This window comes from Leptodactylus fuscus, chromosome 7, assembly GCF_031893055.1.
Source record: "Leptodactylus fuscus isolate aLepFus1 chromosome 7, aLepFus1.hap2, whole genome shotgun sequence".
NCBI classification, from domain to species: Eukaryota; Metazoa; Chordata; class Amphibia; order Anura; family Leptodactylidae; genus Leptodactylus; species Leptodactylus fuscus.
This window is the reverse complement of record NC_134271.1, coordinates 25,058,976-25,078,449: the sequence shown is the minus strand read 5'-3', so window position 1 is coordinate 25,078,449 and position 19,474 is coordinate 25,058,976. Positions and strand designations below refer to the sequence as shown.

At 41.8% G+C, this 19,474-nt stretch overlaps 1 protein-coding gene across 1 annotated transcript; it reads right to left on the bottom strand.

The window, feature by feature from the left end:
• Positions 1-769: 769 nt before the first annotated feature.
• LOC142212535 (3-galactosyl-N-acetylglucosaminide 4-alpha-L-fucosyltransferase FUT3-like) lies at positions 770-1,825 on the bottom strand. Its single transcript, XM_075280495.1, has one exon. It carries the CDS (start codon positions 1,823-1,825, stop codon positions 770-772), a length of 1,056 nt encoding a protein of 351 aa, XP_075136596.1.
• Positions 1,826-19,474: the final 17,649 nt, after the last annotated feature.

Sequence of the window (19,474 nt, the reverse complement as noted above, 5' to 3'; positions counted from 1 at the left end):
TGACGAACCTTGTAGTTCACTTCCCTTATCTTTTCCATTACCGCATAGGGGCCCTGCTATTTGGCCAGAAACTTACTCTCCACTGTAGGAATGATTACAAGTACTCGGTCACCAGATTTAAAAGTCCTTACCCCCTCCGACCTATTGTTGATTTGAGCCTTTTGTGCCTCCTGCAGATGCTCTTTAACTATGGGCAGACCAGAGATATATCCAATAACACTTTAGTGGGGAGGGGGGGGGGGGGATTCTTGCTCTCACATTTCCTTGACATAATAGACCTTTGGGGACATCGGATTTTTTATTTCATAACAATAGTTTTTATTGAAATTTTCAAAATACAATACAAAAAAGGCAATCATAGAAGCAAGGAAAACATTAAATAATAAAAATGATGATGATGAAAATCACAGCAAACATAACAGTATGAAAATTGCATTGCACAGACCATGAAAGTACAGTGTGCAAGTCATGGCCTAAAAACCAGGGAAAAAAAGGAAAGAAGGAATCACTTTATATCCATCAAAGGGCCAAAGGACCAACGATCTGCTACTCAAGTAAAAAACAGACATACAAACCCACTGTCAGAGACCAAATACTATATGGTTAATAAAGTATCTGCTTCTAAACCTACAAATTTTGACGCATCATATGTTCAAGCACACACATTGTTCTACCCTTTCCAAGGGCTCCTGTCCATGAGATAAATACTCTATGAGTGGTCCATAAGTGGTTAATATAATAAAATAATAATAAAATATCTGCTATAGAATTATTTGTACCATTCTCCAAGTTTTGAGATCGTTTTTCTCTTTGGAGCCTCTTTCAGGGCTTTACATATTCGACAATAATGACCTTTCCAGCCAGTAGGTGAAACGGGATGAAGTCTGGACCGCCATGTAAAATACTGTTGGTAAGCTTTCTGATCTCTGTCCAACCTTAAGATATATTTAGCCAGATCTTCAGCTGTGGAAAAGTCATCGACATGTATAAAAGAGTCCTTCGGAATAAAACGCTCATAGTTTTGGCGAGGAGGACCCAATACAATGGGTACAGATCCATATACTAATGCGTTCCTCCAAAATTTTTCTGTAATATAATCTTCGTAAATTGAATTTTCAAAGGCAAGATAAAACTTGTATTGGGACAATGTTTTTTTCTCTTCAGTTTTCGGTAGTGGTAAATGTTGCCTTCCATAGATGTCTACAGAGAGAAAATTCTTGAGTTCTTGGTAATATTGCACTCTTCTAGACTTAGGGTTCCAGTTAGTGATGGCCCAGGCAATGAGCTTGGTTTTTGGTGGAATTGCAAAAGAATCTTCTTTTAGATTTGGCTCTAGCCAACCATAAGGTGAGAAAATATCTGAATCGTATCTGTAAGACATTGTGAGGTTGATGAGATTATCCATAAAATGCAAGTTTGGGGTATGTGGAGGGGACTCTATGTTAAACCATATCCAATACTGATTTGGCGGTCTTGGCATCTGAGGCAACTGTTTACTAGAATAGCAGACATCTCTGTGATGTAATACAACTGCATCTGCAGAAGAATACAATGATCGGTTAGTTGTATAAAAGCATCCAGAAATATCTCTAGATGGTGGACAGTCATTGAGCGGAAACTGATAGCCAAATGGCCAGGACCACAGAAGGATGATCTTTGAGACGTCAGTTGGTTCCTGATGGATACTTGTATATAAAAATGACTGCATTACCACTGAGAGCTTTACATGTTTAGAGAGTGAAAATAAAATGAATGAAAGGAAGAACTGTGCAATGAAAATCTGGAAAGTGATCTTGACTGACAGGGTCTTCTTTCGTTGCTCCATTTGTTTATGTGTTAATCCAAAATTGAAGAATAACTCAGCTCTATCCAAGGATAATCCAAGAAGAGACGAAACATATCTTCTAATTCATCTTGTTAAAAACCCTAGGTATAACATCCTCCTTCCCCGGTTCCAGGTGACAACGTTCGGATATGAATGGAACCTATCGGAGAAAGAGACAGAATACATTTATGTTATTATAAATGGAATTTCCTACAGGTTAATATAGTTTCCCTTATTTTCCTTGGTGTTCCGTTTTATCTGCTGCCTTGTCTTGTTTGCATAAGTGGCGAGGCATGACGCTATGTTATAGGGCTTGTCTGAGATCCAGGTGTAATGAATACCTATGAACTATGGAAAAGATAGATCGACAGTATCTAATATCGAAACCCAGATCCTATACTAATCACTTGATTCAGTTGACAAATGCCTCCTCAATAACCCCGAGATTAAGCATCGTTTTCACCTCTTCTGAAATAGCTTTGCACCTCACATACCCTGTATGGCTTTGGGATTACTTTGACACCCGGTTCTGTTATGATGTCATGTTTGACCAAGTGAGTACGGCCTGGTTGTTCAGAGAATGCATCTCTGTTGTACTGCGCAAACTCTTTTACCTCCTGAACTTGTGAGCCAGACAAAATTTCTGGAATGTTTACCTTTGGGATCTCGGAGACTCCATCCCCTTTACACGTATTATTGACCGCTAACAACACCTCAAGGTGCTTCCAAGGTTGGATTAACTTTACATGGTTAATTTGGTAGGGCTTCCGTTTACCTGACTGATGTACCCTATAATTTACCTCACCAACCTTCTTTACAATTTCATACGACCCCTGCCATTCAGCCAAGAATTTCCACTGTAGGAACAAGAACCAAGACTCTGTCACCAGGATTGAAGTTCCTTACTCTAGCAGACCTGTTGTAAACCCGGGACTGATTCTCCTGAGCTTGCTTACGATAGGCATCACTTTTCAACTCAATCTTGCATTTGGGCAATATGGTCACATATGTATGGGGTAGCCTCATGCTCCCAGGTCTCTTTAACAACATCCATGGGGATGTCGACCGTACACTAACTCAAAAGGAAAGAACCCTGTAGAGAACGGAGGCACTTCCCTTACAGAAAACATCAGATAAGATAAGAGGTAATCCCATTCTTTCCCACCTCTTCCACCACTTTCACTGGGCAACCAATGTCAACTTCTTTTCTGTTTCTGTTTCTGATACATTTCAGTGTGCTGAATACAAAAATGATAATGAAAATGCTGAACAGAAAGTACATGTTTCACAATATTTTACTTTACACTTTCATTCTTATGCTTTTCACTTGTATGAACCTTCTGGAGTCTCTCTAATGGTAATACAGCAATAGTCTGCAAGCATGTTGGGATTCCAGTGGTCGTGGTGACGATTTTCCATTAGAGCTATTTGTTGGTGAACTCTTTCTCCATGTTCGTCGCTTACAGATCCTAGGTTGATTGAGAAGAAGTCCAAGTGAGAATGTAGGAAGTGAAGTTTTAAAGACATGTGACATCCCATGTCCCTAAAATTTGCCACCATGGTTTCAACAACTTCCACATAGGTGGAGGCTTTCCTGTTTCCAAGAAAATCGTTTTTGAAAGAACACCATGCCACCTATTCCACTCCTGCTAGAAGTTCACTTTCCATAACCTTCCGAATCTGTGGACCAATAAACACACCCTCCCTGAGCTTTGCTTCACTCAGGTATGGAAGCATTTGTCTAAGGCAATGAAACGACTTACTTTACGAAAGTCTTCAAGAGTCCGAGTTTTATGTGTAATGGTGGCAGCAAGATCTTTTCCTTGTCAACAAGGGGTTCATGCAGCACATTCTTTGTTTTTGGTTGCTTCTCATTGGCCAATCTTTCTCAACATAATGTTTGCTGTGTGCAGGGATATCCCATTCACAAAGAAAGCACAAAAACTTGGTGTATCCCAGCTGCATACCCAGTAAGAGCGCCACTACCTTCAAGTCACCAACACATTTTCCACTTGTAGGAACTATACTGGATACTTTCCAAAAGATGCTTCAGTCTACCATATGTTTCTTTTGTCAGTGCTGCATGAGCCACTGGAATTGAAGGCTATTCATTCCCATTGTACAGAAGTACTCCTTTCAGGCTCAACTTTGAGGCATCTATGAATAGTCTCCACTGATCTGGATTGTGGTCTATTCCAAGTGCTGCCGGCAAGCCATTAATGTTTTTGCAAAAGCAAACTCTTCCATTGATTGCAAAAAAAATCTACAAAAGGTTGGTGCCGCTGACGATATGGAGTGACCTTGACTCCAGTAGCAAGTAGGTTCCACCCTTGAAGATGTGAGCTGAGGAGTTCTGTTTTGGATTTGCTAAGATCGAGGTCTCAAACAAGGTCATCAAGTTCCTGTTGTGTAACAAGATGGACTTCTGAGCTACTGAGAAAACAAAAGTATTCATCCTGCTCCATTGGATGATCTACACCATCTGCTTCTTCTTCCTCAATGGTCCAGTTGTCTGGGGGCTGTGGTACAGGCATCTGTGGTCCATGGCGAACTGGACAAATGGCTGATGGGAGGTTTGGATAAACAACCTTTTTCCTCTTTGACACTGTCATGCCTTGAGCACTTGGTGTAGCCCAAAAGTAGCAGAGAGTGGTGTGATCTTTTGGGTTTTGCCATACCATTGGCACTGCGAATGGCATAGACATTCGTTTCTGATTCATCCATTCCCTCAGGTGCACTGCACAGGTATTACAACAGACATGAGGAGCCCATGCTTTATCTTGATCACCAACCTTGCAACCAAAATAGAGTTCATAGGCTTTGCAGATCATGGGCATAAAGTATCTTTTTTGTGCAGCAAATACAAATTCACCACAAATGTAGCAAAAGTTGTCTACCTTATTAACACAATCATGCAGGGCCAATGTTAGGGGGGGTAAACTAGGCAATTGCCCAGGGCCCCCGACTCCAAAGGGGATTCGGGATCTGTAGCAGACCAATGTGCTCCAGGTCAGGGAATCCTTATTTACAAGTATTTGGCTTGCTACGTGCGGCATCCTGTCCACAAGTAGTGTCTGACGCCCGGAAGCTGCTAGTATAGCTGATCTGTGTAGGGTTCGGGTGTTGAACCCTGACAGATTATACTGTATACTGACATACCGATGAGCTGCCCAGGGGATAGGTTATCAGTATAAAAGAATCAATTTGGGGACAGAAAACCCTTTAACCCCTTCCCGCCAATGGCATTTTTTGATTTTCTTTTTTCGTTTTGGACCCCCTCCTTCTCCCCTCCCTCCGCTCCCAGAGCCATATGAGGTCTTAATTTTTGCGGGACAAATTTTTCTTCATGATGCCACCGTTAATTATTCTGTAGAATGTACTGGGAACCTGGAAAAAAATTCAGAATGGGGTGGATTTGAAGAAAAAATGCATTTCTGCGACTTTCTTACGGGCTTCGGTTTTACGGCGTTCACTGTGCAGCCAAAATGACATGTCACCTGTATTCTGTGTTTCAGTACGGTTCCAGGGATACCAAATTTATATGGTTTTATTTACATTTTGACCCCTTAAAAAAATCCAAAACTGTGTTAAAAAAATGTTTTTCTAAAAGTCGCCATATTCTGACAGCCGTAACTTTTTTATACGTCAGTGTATGGGGATGCATAAGGCGTCTTTTTTTGCGGGGCCGAATGTACTTTTTAGTTCTACCATTTTTGAGAAATGCTATTGCTTTGATCACTTTTTGTTCACATTTTTATCAGAATCAGTGAAAAAACGGCGGTTTGGCACTTTTGACTATTTTTCCCGCTACGGTGTTTACCGAACAGGAAAAATATTTTTATAGATTTGTAGAGCGGGCGATTTCGGACACGGGGATACCTAACATGTATGTGTTTCACAGTTTTTAACTACTTTTATATGTGTTCTAGGGAAAGGGGGGTGATTTGAATTTTTAATACATTTTATATTTTTTTATATTTTTTTTTACTTAATTTTTTTTTTTTGCATTTATTAGACCCCCTAGGGGTGTTGAACCCCAGGGGGTCTGATCACTAATGCAATGCATTACAATGCTAATGCATTGCATTGAAAAAATCATCCTCTCTTTTGCAGGCTGCATAGACCAGCCTGCAAAAGAGAGAGATTGCAGACCGGCCAGGGAGCCTTGTAAAGGCTCCCGGCTGTCATGGCAATGTGACGTCGGCCCTGGAGCATGCTCCAGGAGCTGGTGATCCCGGGCAAAATGGCGGCGCCCATGCACCGCCGGGAAAATGGCGCCTCCGGCGAACTTTGACTGGGGCGATCGGAGACATTAGAGCCGGTTGTCTACCCGGCGGCTATGGCGGCCGCCATAGTTACACACCCGACATGCGCCGTACTATTACGGCGGATGACAGGAAAGGATTAATTGATGTGCTGTTTATTAGGTTAGAAGTCTGTGTAGTGCGCGGCTATGGGCTTTGATTCACTATGCAATGTAATGGCGGTCGTTACAGTGTGGAGGTTGTGTACTTTCTGTATAGAGGTATATTTGGTCTATACATGATGTGTATTGTTTGGTATATTGTCTGTATAGCGGTAATAATTCTCCACAGTATGGCAGTACACACATAGCAGTTTCACAACTATATATATCTTTACAATTTTTTTTTGTATTCCTGATCTTTTGAGACTATATCAATGGCGATGGAAGTGCGGCCCTGACTACTGAAATGACTGAATATCATGGAGTTGGTATGTCAGGATATGGGGATCCCACTTTTAGTTTTGCCCAGGACCACACTTTGTCTAAAACCGGGCCTGCAATCACGTGGCATAGTGCACTGCAGCTCAAAGCTGAGAATGTTGTGGCAAGTTGTCTGGCATCTGCTCCTTATATACTGGATGTGGCTACCCATAATCCTTTGTGCTGGGCGGACATCATAGGAGACACCTCTTGTCACAGGTTTTGCAACGGAAGTTGTGCTTTTTTGAAGGTTTTTTGGTGACATTTTGCTTTAGAATTAGGGTTGAGCGATCAGGATCGGAAAAGATCGGATTCCGATTGGCAATCAAGTAAATTTCACAATTGCGATTGGTATTCCGATCCCGATCTTTTCCGGCGGGATCGAGGTCAGAGGTTATCTCAAGATCGGCTCAACCCTATTCATGTTGTGAAGTGGAGAGGGGTATAGTGTGGGAGAACCACTATTTTTCCCCAAGACTGTTGCAGTATGCACAGGCATTTAGCTTGTAGGTCCCGGACTGGAGTAAAGTTCGGGCCAGTCCTGCAGGGTAATCCATTCTAGGCTTGGAAACAGACCAGCAGAGCTCTGTAAGTAGCACAGGTGTGCTGGTTAGTCAGAGAGAGGAGAGAGACTGAAACACACACTCAACCAGTCTGGGAAAGCTCTGGCAAAAAGGACGCTGTTAAAGGGCCGGGTATGTGTACCCCTTGTTTACTTGTGAACCCTGTTTGTTAGGAAGTCAGGAGTAGGCTGACCCCCTGGTTAGTGAGGGAAGAACTCGTTTAGTAAGCCGCCGGACAGGCGTAGGTCTTTATTTTCATTTGTTTGTTTTGACATGCTGAGTTGCTGAGCAGCACTACCTGTACCTTTAAGCTTGTCTGCTGCAATAAAGACTGTTATTGGGAAAGAAACCAGAGCTTCTGTATCCCCCGTACATCACAATGTATATATCATTAATATGGTTGTGTGATCAGGATTGGGAAAGATCAGATCCCGATCGGCGACCAAGAAAATTTCACGATCGGGATTGGCTGGAAAATGATCAGAAATTGGATTTTAAAATCGATCCTGAAATCTCAAGATCAGCTCAACCCTATTTAGAATTGTCCCCCAAAAATTTCTGCCTCTGCTTCAATTTTTCAGGAAATTGGTCATCAAGGACTTGTAAAATTAAATTTTGAAGTTGATGAAGAAGCAAACTTTGTGCGGTTTTCACTATAGTTGTATTATGAAATATTTTTGAAACAAGAGCAAGTTTCAATATTTTATTAACAGATTCATGTATAGGAAACCTAATTACATAGGAATTTTTTTAAATGCCTTACTACTATGAGACTGAAAAACTTTTTTCTTTTTTCTTTTTTTTTTAACAAAAGCATTAGTTTTGGAATCGCTATAGTCTGAAACCCATAACTTTTTTTTATTTTTCCATGAATGGAGCTATGGGATGGCCTTTTTTTTTTGCGGGATAATGTAAAGTTCTCATTGGTCTCTTAGGATTCAAGCGACTTATTGATCGCTTTCTATTCTGTTTTTTGAAATATTGTAATAACATTATATGTCAGGTTGTTATGAATGTGGCAATACCAAATATATACAGTAGATAAGAGGTGACATATTATAAAAATAACAACAAATGTAACAATAACCATTATGAATGATAGATTGATACTATGGATAATAATATAACATAACAATAACAATAATAATAATTATATATATATATATATATATATATATATATATATATATATATATATATAGTAATATATAACATCCCAGCATATAGAAGTGACATATTAGTCTCCGGCACTTACAATGTTAATATTGTCCCACATAAAATCATTGACCTAAATTAATTCAGTCTCAGGATCATGAAAATATGGATCATCCAGACGATGCTCCAGATAATCCAGAATTTTAGGCTTGTTCTTATATTAGGAATATGTTCCGTATAATAGATACAGTTTTGCTATACAGTTTGCAGTACATACCTGTAGCTCTGGCTCTGGAGCTGTGTGAATAGTGAATACTGTAGATAATAGAATAACTCCACCGGACCTACAGGATAGCAGGAAATCTGACGAGAAGGTTGTTAACCACGTAAGTGTAGCAGGCAGATACCACAAGATCACTAGGTAGATAGATGACAGTATTTCCAGTTTGGAGAGTTGTATGGAGCTGTGCAAGTAGTTGGGCTTGTTCTTTCGCAATATGGTCACTAATAAAGGGAATGATTATAGGGTTCTGATGCAGCAGAGTTGTTTAGGTAACATGTACATGCAAGTCAAGAGGTTATGATAATTCAGTCGTAAAAAAAAATCACAGATACAAATGTGTGACTATATGTGCAAATCTGAGTTCAGTACATATACAGTAAGTGCAAAAATTTTGGGAAAAATCCTGGAAAGTAAGAATTTTTTGAAGAATGGAAATTGAGTTGAGTCTGCCAGTCACAAAAGCTCCCTGGTGCTTATTTCATATGGAGGCTTCAGGAGGACCACCATTTGAGCCCCTGTTTTCCTGGTCACTGAGGGTCTTAGCAGACAGGTGCCCAGTCATATTGCGCATATATATATATATATATATATATATATATATATATATATATCCTGAAACTAACCTGGTTGCTTAGAATTTTGGGTGTTGTTACCTCTTTAAGTGTATTATAATATTGTTGTAAGAGTACATGAGAACCGGCAGAATCCTTCATTATCAGACCCTGCCCATACACACTAAAGAATACCTGCCACATTGGTGAAACTCTTATTAAGGAAGACCTTTCACCTCTTGGGGCACATGTGGTGTAATATACGGCTAGAAAGCCGACAGTGCGCTGAATTAATCAGCTTTCACGTTCTGTGCCCCGGGTGAAGAGCTATCGGTGCCAGTACCATAGCTCTTCACTGCCAGAAGGGCGTTTCTGACAGCCAGTCAGGACTACCCTTCCTCACAGCAGTGTCTATTGCGCTGTACTGTGAGAGGGGGCGTTGCTTACCGCCCAGCGATGAAACCGCTCTCACAGTACAGCGCAATAGGCGGTACTCTGAGGAAGGGTGTGCCTGACTGACTGTTATAAATGCCCTTTTGACAGTGAAGAGCTACGGTACTGGCTCTTTGTGGCCGCTTACGCGAGCTCTTGTAGTAAGCGGCCACAAAAAAAATGGCCATGCGCAGGTGCAGTCAGCTCTTCCTGCTGGCAGAGCCAATTGCACATGCATAGAAAATTGAATGCCAGGCCGGAAGACAACACGTAAAGGCATAGACGCCCCCCAGTGCCGTTTGAGCGCTGGGGCCTGCCCTCAGTGCTGCGAGAGACGGAAAACGGAATATCTACCGAAAGGTGGCGCAGAGAAGACGTCTAAAGGTAGGAGAAGAATAGCCTTTCTTAAGGCTATTCCTACGTGTTAGTCAGAAAAAAGGGATTCTAATGATAGGACCCCTTTAACTAGTCTTTGCTCCAGTTTTCCACCAAGTTTGAGTGTGTAACAACAAAACTGACATTAAGCACTACCATTGTTGTGCATGTTACTGTACTGTCATTTGGAATCTATATGGTATACTGTATAGGGCATCAGTAGACGGTACTACTTCACAGAACACTGTCCTACATAAGACCACATTTCTGAAATATTACAAGTCTAAGTGCTGTGAATATAGAATATTACACGAGAATATTTATATTACGCTTCATGATGTTATAGCAGTAACCTCTGCCAAGGTTATAGTTATAGACTGTCCTGCCCTAGACAATCTGGATACACCTTTTATATACAGTATAAAACTTTTGTCAAAGCAGTGACGTGAGAATGTTTAGGTTGTATCACATATGGCACACGTCATTTCAGTAAGGGAGCGTTCACACTACCATCAGTGTCCGACAGGTAGTGTCCGCTGCTAATGTCCGTTCAAAATCTTGTGCGGACATTAGCAGCGGACAATAGCTGTGTCTGTGACATTTTTCATTCATTTAAATGGAGATTGGGTGCGTTGTTTTACAGTCCGTGCCTGTCCTTAAGTGTGCGTTCCTAAAGATGTCCGACTTTTCAAGCGGACAGAAAAACCCGACATGTAGGTTTTTTCAGCAGTACCTAAGAGTTCCCCACCTCTGTCTGCATAATCTCTGAGTGCTGCGTCTATCATTAGAAAAATTACTTTCATTCAATATTTAAATGAGGATTTTGAAGTCAAGGGGTTGGAGAACTAGATTATAAAGTCAAGATCTCCATGCCCCATTGCCCCCCTTCTGCCACACTGTAATACCCCCAGCTCTGGGCCGAATAGATCCTGAGCATGTGTAGTGGTTCTTAATCTCAGCACTGAATCCTGGTGTACATCTTTGGCTTCATTTCATCACTGTGTATGTGCTGGGGGACCAGTGGTGGGCTTGACTACCATTGGCCCTGGCCAGCTCCCTGTTGCTTTTTTATCTCTAGGTCATTACCTGCTGGACTCTGTAAAACCCCTTAAAGGGATCCTATCATACACAGTATTGTAGGCGGCCATTTTCTCGTGGCCTGTGGGCATGAGCAGTCTGCTCTGCTTGATGCCCGAGGCATAGAAGTCTGAAACCTGCACTGGAAGAAGAGGATGAAGAGGACGTTCCTGACGAAGATGGAGGCAGCACTGGTGAGAGTTCTCTGGCAGCATTAGGGACGTCCCCAGTTGTGTCTGAGTGCTGGGGCCCGCCCCCAGTGCTGCGAGAGAACTGATTTGCATACCGACAAGAACCGGGATTCCTACGGAACGGTGGCGCGGAGAAGACAACGAAAGGTAGGAGAAGAATAGCCTTTCGTAAGGCTATTCCAACATGTTACTAAGAAAATTGTATGTATGATAGGATCCCTTTAAGGCCTGGACCCCAAGGGTTGGAAATTGCAGCATGTCAATTATATCTAAGGAAACGCCGGCGGTTTGCCCATAGATTGCCCATAATTGTAACACAAAGTCCGTGGAAGATAACTCCCCAACTTTTCTGTTTAAAGCGCAGCGGGAAGAACCGCGATGTGTGATGTGTTGCCACCACAGTTTTTCTCGCAGTGCTTTACTGCTGTGGGGCATCCCATGGAGCCTGAATGTATGAAAAAAACTGTGCAGGTCTTCATTCTTGGGTCTCCCCAGAAGTGTAAAATTGTCCTGGTTCCTCTGTCTGCCACAGTGCTGGTTTCTAAGCCCACCTTTGTGAGTATTAAGGTTCTGGGTTTATTTCCTTTTATTTTAACATCTTCAACTTTCGTGTTTGACTCCTCATCTTCTAAACCCAGATGCATCTGGCTCAAACTAAACAGAGCAATTTACACTTGATAAAGGGCATGTGCGTGCCTGAAACGTATTGTGTATGTTATTCTGCCAATAAATTATCCGTACCTTAACTTACCTTGGAAGCGCGATTCTTGAATCCTCCCATCTTCACAGCTTGAGACTGGGATTGGTCCTTGACTTTAAAAAAAAATCTAAACTTATGAAAAAAAAAAAAATTCTTGGGCATCATCATATTCTGTAACTTTTCATACTTTTCTGTACATGGATGGATAAGGCATCCTTTTTGGGCCAAGATGTACTTTTTAGTTATACTATTTTGGGGAATATATGATGTTTTGATTGTTTTATTAAAACACATAGAAATATTTTTCCCATATGGAAAACCTGATTGTGGGGAAAAAAAATTTAAAAGAGCCAAACCACAATATATTGATTTACCACTCTGTGGCCTCCTCACAATGCTGCTACCTCTGCACTCTGCCACTGGGTGACTGTATTGGCTCCTCACGCTGCTGCAACATCCACACTGGACAGGTGACACAGCTTCTGCCTCCACGTTCTCACGCTGTTGGTCCTGCAATGTCCGTCTTCTCCTCCACTGTGTCCTCAGTCTCCACTGCAGGGACAACACCCAGTTCTCCTCCAGCACGCTGTTCTACACCTTATTTGTCTGGGCGAACACAGTCACACAAGGAAGGAACTCCTCCATTGTCTCAATCAAGAAATCAAAGACTGGCTTTCTCCAAGAGAACTTAAACACTATATGGCCCCATAAGGCTGAGCAACCTCCACATTCTGCCACTGGGTCACTGTATGGCCTCATAAGGCTATTGCAACCTCCACACGCTGCCACTGGGTCACTGTATGGCCGCATAAGACTTCTGCAATCTGCACATACTGCCACTGGGTCACTGTAGGGGCTCCTCACGTTAGTGCAACCTTCACACCCTGCTACTGGTTCACTGTATGGCCACTTGTACAATGCCAAGCACATCCTCCTTGAGTTGCAGTGGGAGAACAGCCTCCCAGAACATAGGCTGATATGCGATGCTTCCACCCATTGAAATTCAACCCTCCATAGGTTGGATTGACTATGTGAACAGAGAAAAATCAATAATCAATTTCTTGATGATTTAAGTAGACAGAGGTACTCCCATGTGTAGCTTTAACTTTATGGCCTCCTCGTGTTGCTGCCTCCTCCTCACTTGGAACTGCATGACCTTCTCATTGCTACTGCAACCTATACACTCTGCAACTGGGTCACTATATGGCCTAATAAGGCTGCTGCAATCTGCACACTCTACCACTGGGTCATTGTAGAGCCTTCTCACGACACTGCCGCCTCCCCACTCTGTCACTGTGTCACTGTATGGCCTCATAAGGCTGCTGCAACCTCCACACTGTGCCACTGGGTCACTGAATGACCTGATAAGGCTGCTGCAACCTCCACACTGTGGCACTGGGTCACTGTATGAGCTCATAAGGCTATTCCAACCTCCACACTCTGCCACTGGGTCACTGTATGGCCTCATAAGGCTACTGCCATCTCCACATTCTGCCACTGTCTAGGCTCATAAGGTTATTTCAACCTCCACACTATGTCACTGGGTCATTGTATGGCCCCAGCAGCCTCCATATTCTGCCATTGGGTCATTGTCTAGGCTCATAAAGCTGCTATAACCTCTACACCCTGCCACTGTATCCAAATAAGTGAGGTGTGCAGCGGTTCTGAGAGCGAAGCCTGTCAGGTGCGTGTCATGCTCACTCACTGTATTGTTTGACTACCACAGCGTACTCCTCGTGTGTTACGGCAAGGCTCAGTGTTCTACACCTCTATACAGGCTCTTTGCAGCCAGGAAATAGCTGCTTTTTAATGCCGCAAATCACTTCAGAAAGAATCAAATCTTTTTCTGAAATCCGGAATAGGGGCTGAATCAAATTTTCCAAAAACTCATCTCTTGTAGCTACACAGCCATTATAGAAACACCTTATTATACTTTACTGGTTTCGGGTATACATAAGTCACAGTATGAATCAGAAAATCTGTCTGCCAGTAATGCCTAGAATTGCACCGGAGGCCAAAAGTGAAATTAAGCAACCAGTTTTTAGTAACAACAGTATCAGACACGCCCTATCATAACATAACAAATAGGTGAGGACTTTATATTAAAAAAAATAATGTTTAAGCAAACATTATATATATATATATATATATATATATATATATATATATATATATACTGTAATTTCTTGTTGCAGCAGTAAAATAAATATTGTTCTGAGATTTATTACAAAGTACTTTGAATATTGTGGAATAAACTATAGTCCTCTCTCTACAATACAACCTCCTAATATAATGAAATAACCACAGGCGAGCGCATAGTTGGCAACAGTAGTATAATGGGAACAACAGATGATTTACACCATTATCCACTCAGCATTAAAGGGATCCTATCATTAGAAAATCACCTTTTAAACTAATGGCATGTTGGAATAGCCTTTGAAAAGGCTATTCTACTCTTACCTTTCATTCTTTTCTTCTCCCCGTCATTTTTGATAAAAGCTATGGTAATTACGATCATGGAGCACCAGGGGTGTTCTCTCTGTGCTCCGAGCACCCCCCACATCATAACTTTCCACCTCGCCTTAGCTCATTGTGTTCGCTCCCCTCTTCCTCTTCCCCGGTATCTTCTGCTTTTCGCAGTCATCGGACACAGCGCTGTAACAGACCGCTGAAAAATGGCGGCCCGGGCAGAGCGGACAACTCCCTTTAAAGGGGTTGGCAAAGGATTACAAAAAAGGGCTGTTTTAGCTGCATTCACAATATCATATTTGTAGTCCGTGGGGTTCTAGGATTGAAAGAATTTCCACTTGTCTAATGAGTCCATATTTGAGTTCTTTGGTTCCAACTACTGTGTCTTTGTGTGATGCAGAAAAGATAAGATAATCCTTTAATAGATAAGGTGAATGGATGGACTCTACATGCCTGGTTCCCATCGTGAAGCACTGAGTAGAAGGTGTGATGGTGTGGGGGTGCTTTGCTGGTGACTCTGTAGGGGATTTATTCAAAATTGACAATGACCCCAAACACCTCCAGGCTATGTAGGGGCTATTTGATCAAGAAGGGGAGTGATGGGGTGCTACGCCAGATGACCTGGCCTCCATGGGGTGAGCTGGACCGCAGAGTGAAGGCAAAAGGGCCAACAAGTGCTACACTGTTTCCCCAAAAATAAGTCATCCCCCGAAAGTAAGACATAGCAGAAGTTTTGTTGATTTTCCTAATATAAGGCACCCCGAAAGTAAGACATCCCCCAATAATAATAATCTTTCTGCGCAAAGATTGTATGAAGGAAAACATTGCACCTGGCTGAACATTGTGCGCGATGTTCCGTGTGCACAGGTATGCCGGTTGCTGCTGCTGCAATAAGTTGTATCCACTGTTCCTGCCGCTGTAGGATGACCTGGGAGATGCCCACTGTACATACACTAAGCATCTTATGCGGCAGGGGGTCCATGCTCCCAGCTCATCCCACAGCAGCAGGAACAGTGGATACTATGAATGGTATCACAGCAGAGGCAGCAGCCGGCTTTCCTGTGCACACGGAGCACCGCACACAGCATTCAGCCGACTGCAATGTTTTTCTTCATACAGTCTTTGCGCAGCAAACACATCTCAGCATAGCGCAGTGATGGCAGCAGCACACAAAAATAAAATAAGACATCCCCTGAAAATAAGACATAGGATATCTTTAGGACAAAAATTTAATATAACACTGTCTTATTTTCGGGGAAACACGGTAAGCATCTCTGGGAACTCCTTCAAGACTGTTGGACGACCATTTCCGGTGACTACCTCTTGAAGCTCATCAAGAGTGTGCAAAGCAGGAATCAAAGCAAAAGCTGGTTACTTTGAAAAGCCGAGAATATAAGACAGATTTTCAGTTGATTCACACTTTTTGTTAAGTATATCATTCCACATGTGATAATTCATAGTTTTGATGCCTTCAGTGTGAATCTACAATTGTCATAGACATGGAAATACAGAAAACTCATTGAATGAGAAGGTGTCCAAACTTTTGGTCTGTATTGTATGTATTATGTCTAATATATATATATATATATATATATATATATATATATATATATATATATATATGTATGTGTGTGTGTGTGTGTGTGAAAGTGTAAGCAAAAAGAGGGAAAATGTGTCTCTTTTTCCTGTTTTTTTAGTTACATATACACAGAACGCCATTATTCAATAATCAGAACTTTAATGCAAATCTTCAGCATAATATGTACAATAAATAAAAAAAAACAAACACAAGTTTAGCTTATTTTCATACGGGTACTGAAAACAATCTGGAAGTCATTATATCATACAATTTACACATGGAATCATAATTCACGGTGTTCATTGGAACAGAATACAACAGGAAAATACACCTTTGCCAGGACCTTGTGGCATCAAAAGGGTTAATGAGGCTAGACTGTTGTTGCTCAGTATGCGGGATCATAAACAATGGACCTTAGAAGGAGCACCAGGCAAAAAAATTGAGGTATTAAAGTGACCGAATTGAAAAACCAGGACATTATCCATCTGCAGGTTATAATACACTGTCACTTTTCTTTATATAGAATTGTCTGGTTTGACTTATTTCTTTACTCAAGTTGTAAGTCATGTTAGAGGGGATCTCTCACCGCCTCCACCGATTCCAGTTCTTAGCATCTGTTAATAGACTATTTTACATTCCAGAACAGTTGGAATTTTTTCTCTAGCCCACACCATTCCTGAGTAATCAATACTGTTTTGGTGCCTGATGTACTTCTTAGGCTCGGTACTGTCAAGTGGATGGTGTCAGGCAGCAGCAGCTAAGGGAGTGTGAACCAGAGATCCAACAAGAGACAGACAGCGCAGAATCACACCCTACCTGACACCGCCCTCTTGACAGTGCAGAGCCTAAATAGTATATCAGGCACCAAAACTAACAGCCCTAACAGAAGTATGATACACTGTGTACTGGAAACAGCCGGCCATTATCTTAAAATACTGATCAAGAAAGCCCCATTTATATTGTAAATTGAAGTTTCAATCCTCAAACCTCCCCTTTAATGCATGAGGCAGAAATACTATGTAGGTCTTCAGGTGAATGCGAAGGCACAAAGTGGAACAAAAAAACCTTAGATTTAAGGCCCCTCGTTATAGGGTTTTCTATTAGTATCAATGGCCACTTTCCCGACCAAAAAAAAAATCATATCGATAAAATGGACACTTTTGGTCACATTTTTGTTCAAAATGGAGTCCTAAGAACGAGATTGGTTTGGACATTAGTTTCCCTTCACATTCAGTGTAAGACCTTATATTCAGACGTTAATACTTTGTTGTTGTATCCGCATATAGATTAAAATAAGTGATCCATATGGCAGTGACATATTACCTTTCTGTTGTATTTTTACATTTTGCGTCATGTCACAACATGAACCTTTGCTCCCATATAAGACTCAGTTCACATCTGCATTTTAACAGAAGACATGACAGATTTGTCATATGACATGGGAAATCTATTCTTCACTTAAAGGGGTTGTTCAGCCCTGAATTGATTTGTGATCTGTAGGGGTGCACAGTAACTAAAACAGTAGTAATAAACCTTTACACATCATTGTATATGGCAGTGTCTACTTACTCTAAGATCCAGGGGTGCAGCTATTGGGGGTGCAGAGTTAGCAATCGCTACCAGGCCCTGGAGCCTCAGGGGGGCCCAAAGACCTCTCCACAACACAAGGAAATACTAGTATTATATATAGCACTTGGTAAGTGGGGGCCCCATTACATATTTGAAATTGGGGTCAGGAGCTTCAAGTTAAGACTCTGCTAAAACCTTATGGATCTGGATGAGCAAAACCATGTCATGGAATATGGAAAACTCTGGTAGAAATGAACAGCGCAAATGAAGCCCCAAAGCTGGGTTTATAGGCCTACATTGGGCTCATGGACACAAAAGTTCCAGGTCTTATGTAGAAGAGATAAAATAAGATAAAATGCAATAAAAAGTGAACACGTTTTGACATGAATAAGCAAATTTCAGTAAAAAAATAAAATAAAAAATGAAGCATTAGTCTCAGTTTTTGACTGAGGTTCCTTGGGCCTACCAAATAACATGATTTTGGGGCCCACCTTACAAAAACTGCTAGGAAATAGACTATAGTACTCTTCAAATTTGGGTGCCTTTTGCTGGACCATTATTGTGTTAGTGCCTGGGTACTCCGGTGGGCCAGTCCAACACCGGTCAGTCGTCTCACTGAAGAAGCTCAATATACATAAAACAATTAAAACACTGAAAATTTTTTGAAATATATAGGAAATATATGTAATTAATATATAGGGAAACCTTTGCAAATAAATAACATGTACAACATCCCTGCAAGGTTTACTCCAGCAGCATTGTTCATGCATATGGCTAATCTTAAAGGGACTCTCCCATATAAGACATTTATGGCATATCCAGAGGTGGGACCCACCCCCATCTCTATAATGAACCCCCACCACCACCTTCATGCACTGGCTCTTACCTGACTGTGACCTTGCTAAGAAAGCGGTCTTCAACTTATGAACACAGTAGTCCCCTGAGCTCCATAAGCGCAGAAAAAAACATGGACCAATGAGCTATATGGTTTCCATAACCCCTATTTGATAAGCTCAACCAGACTAACTGCTATGAGGTCTCTCATAGACCGCAGGAAATTCTGTTCTGTCTCACTCACTCAGTAGCAGCATGGCAGACGTTATTCAGCACTACAGAACAGAACTGAAGTGAGTGGAAGGTCTAGGGTGACATAGAAAGCTTACTATTAGCTGCAGCATCAGGTCTGTCCCTAGGTCTCCACTTTCCTCTTACTTGGCCCCTTATCTCTCTCCTCTCCATAGACTTCTATATGTAGTAACCTGACGGGAAACTATATGGACTCAATTCTGTAAATCAAGACAGATTTAGCAGAGTGTTATATGTGAGCGTGGGGGAAGGGGTAGAGAGAGCAATTTTGTCACTGCTCCTACTGCACGAACATGTACCCTGATCAAAATCCTGTATACTCACTGCTAGGGCACACCAAGACCATGACAAAATACATATATATAAATTGAAGCACATAATGTGCCCAAACATATATGCCACCTCTTGAAACAAGTGGGGAGTCAATGTAGCCATCTGAATGCAGCACAGTAGTGGGAGGCCTGCATTAGAGGTCATCCTCTCCCTGGTAAGTCCTCCTAGGGTGCCCCAATATCCATGACTGTTCTCAAAGTATAAAATGGTCCGAGTTTAGCAATGTTCCAGATCAAGAATGTTTTGTTGGGGGTCGCCCCAGCATCCTCTCTAGCTTTCAGGACGGGTTTGTGACTTCAGTGTGACATTACAGCCACCGGTACGGTAGACTGGTACATATTGCCTACCGCTGCACCCTCGGAGGACTTATCAGAGGGCCAGATTCATTAGTGTGCTATATAGACTCCCCACTTGGTGGCATATCTGTCAGAGTCGGGGTATGGAAAAATAGAGGAGTCAGAGTTGGTTTGGTTGGCCAAGTCCTGGTATTTTTGTTGGTTTGTGCTCTAGTGGAGAGTATATTGTCTTCTGATCAGGTTGTATACTTGTGTTGTAGGTGA

Coding starts and splice junctions, on each gene's coding strand:
- LOC142212535 (XM_075280495.1), bottom strand. CDS start 1,825: ATGGAGCAACGAAAGAAGACCCTGTCAGTCAAGATCACTTTCCAGATT.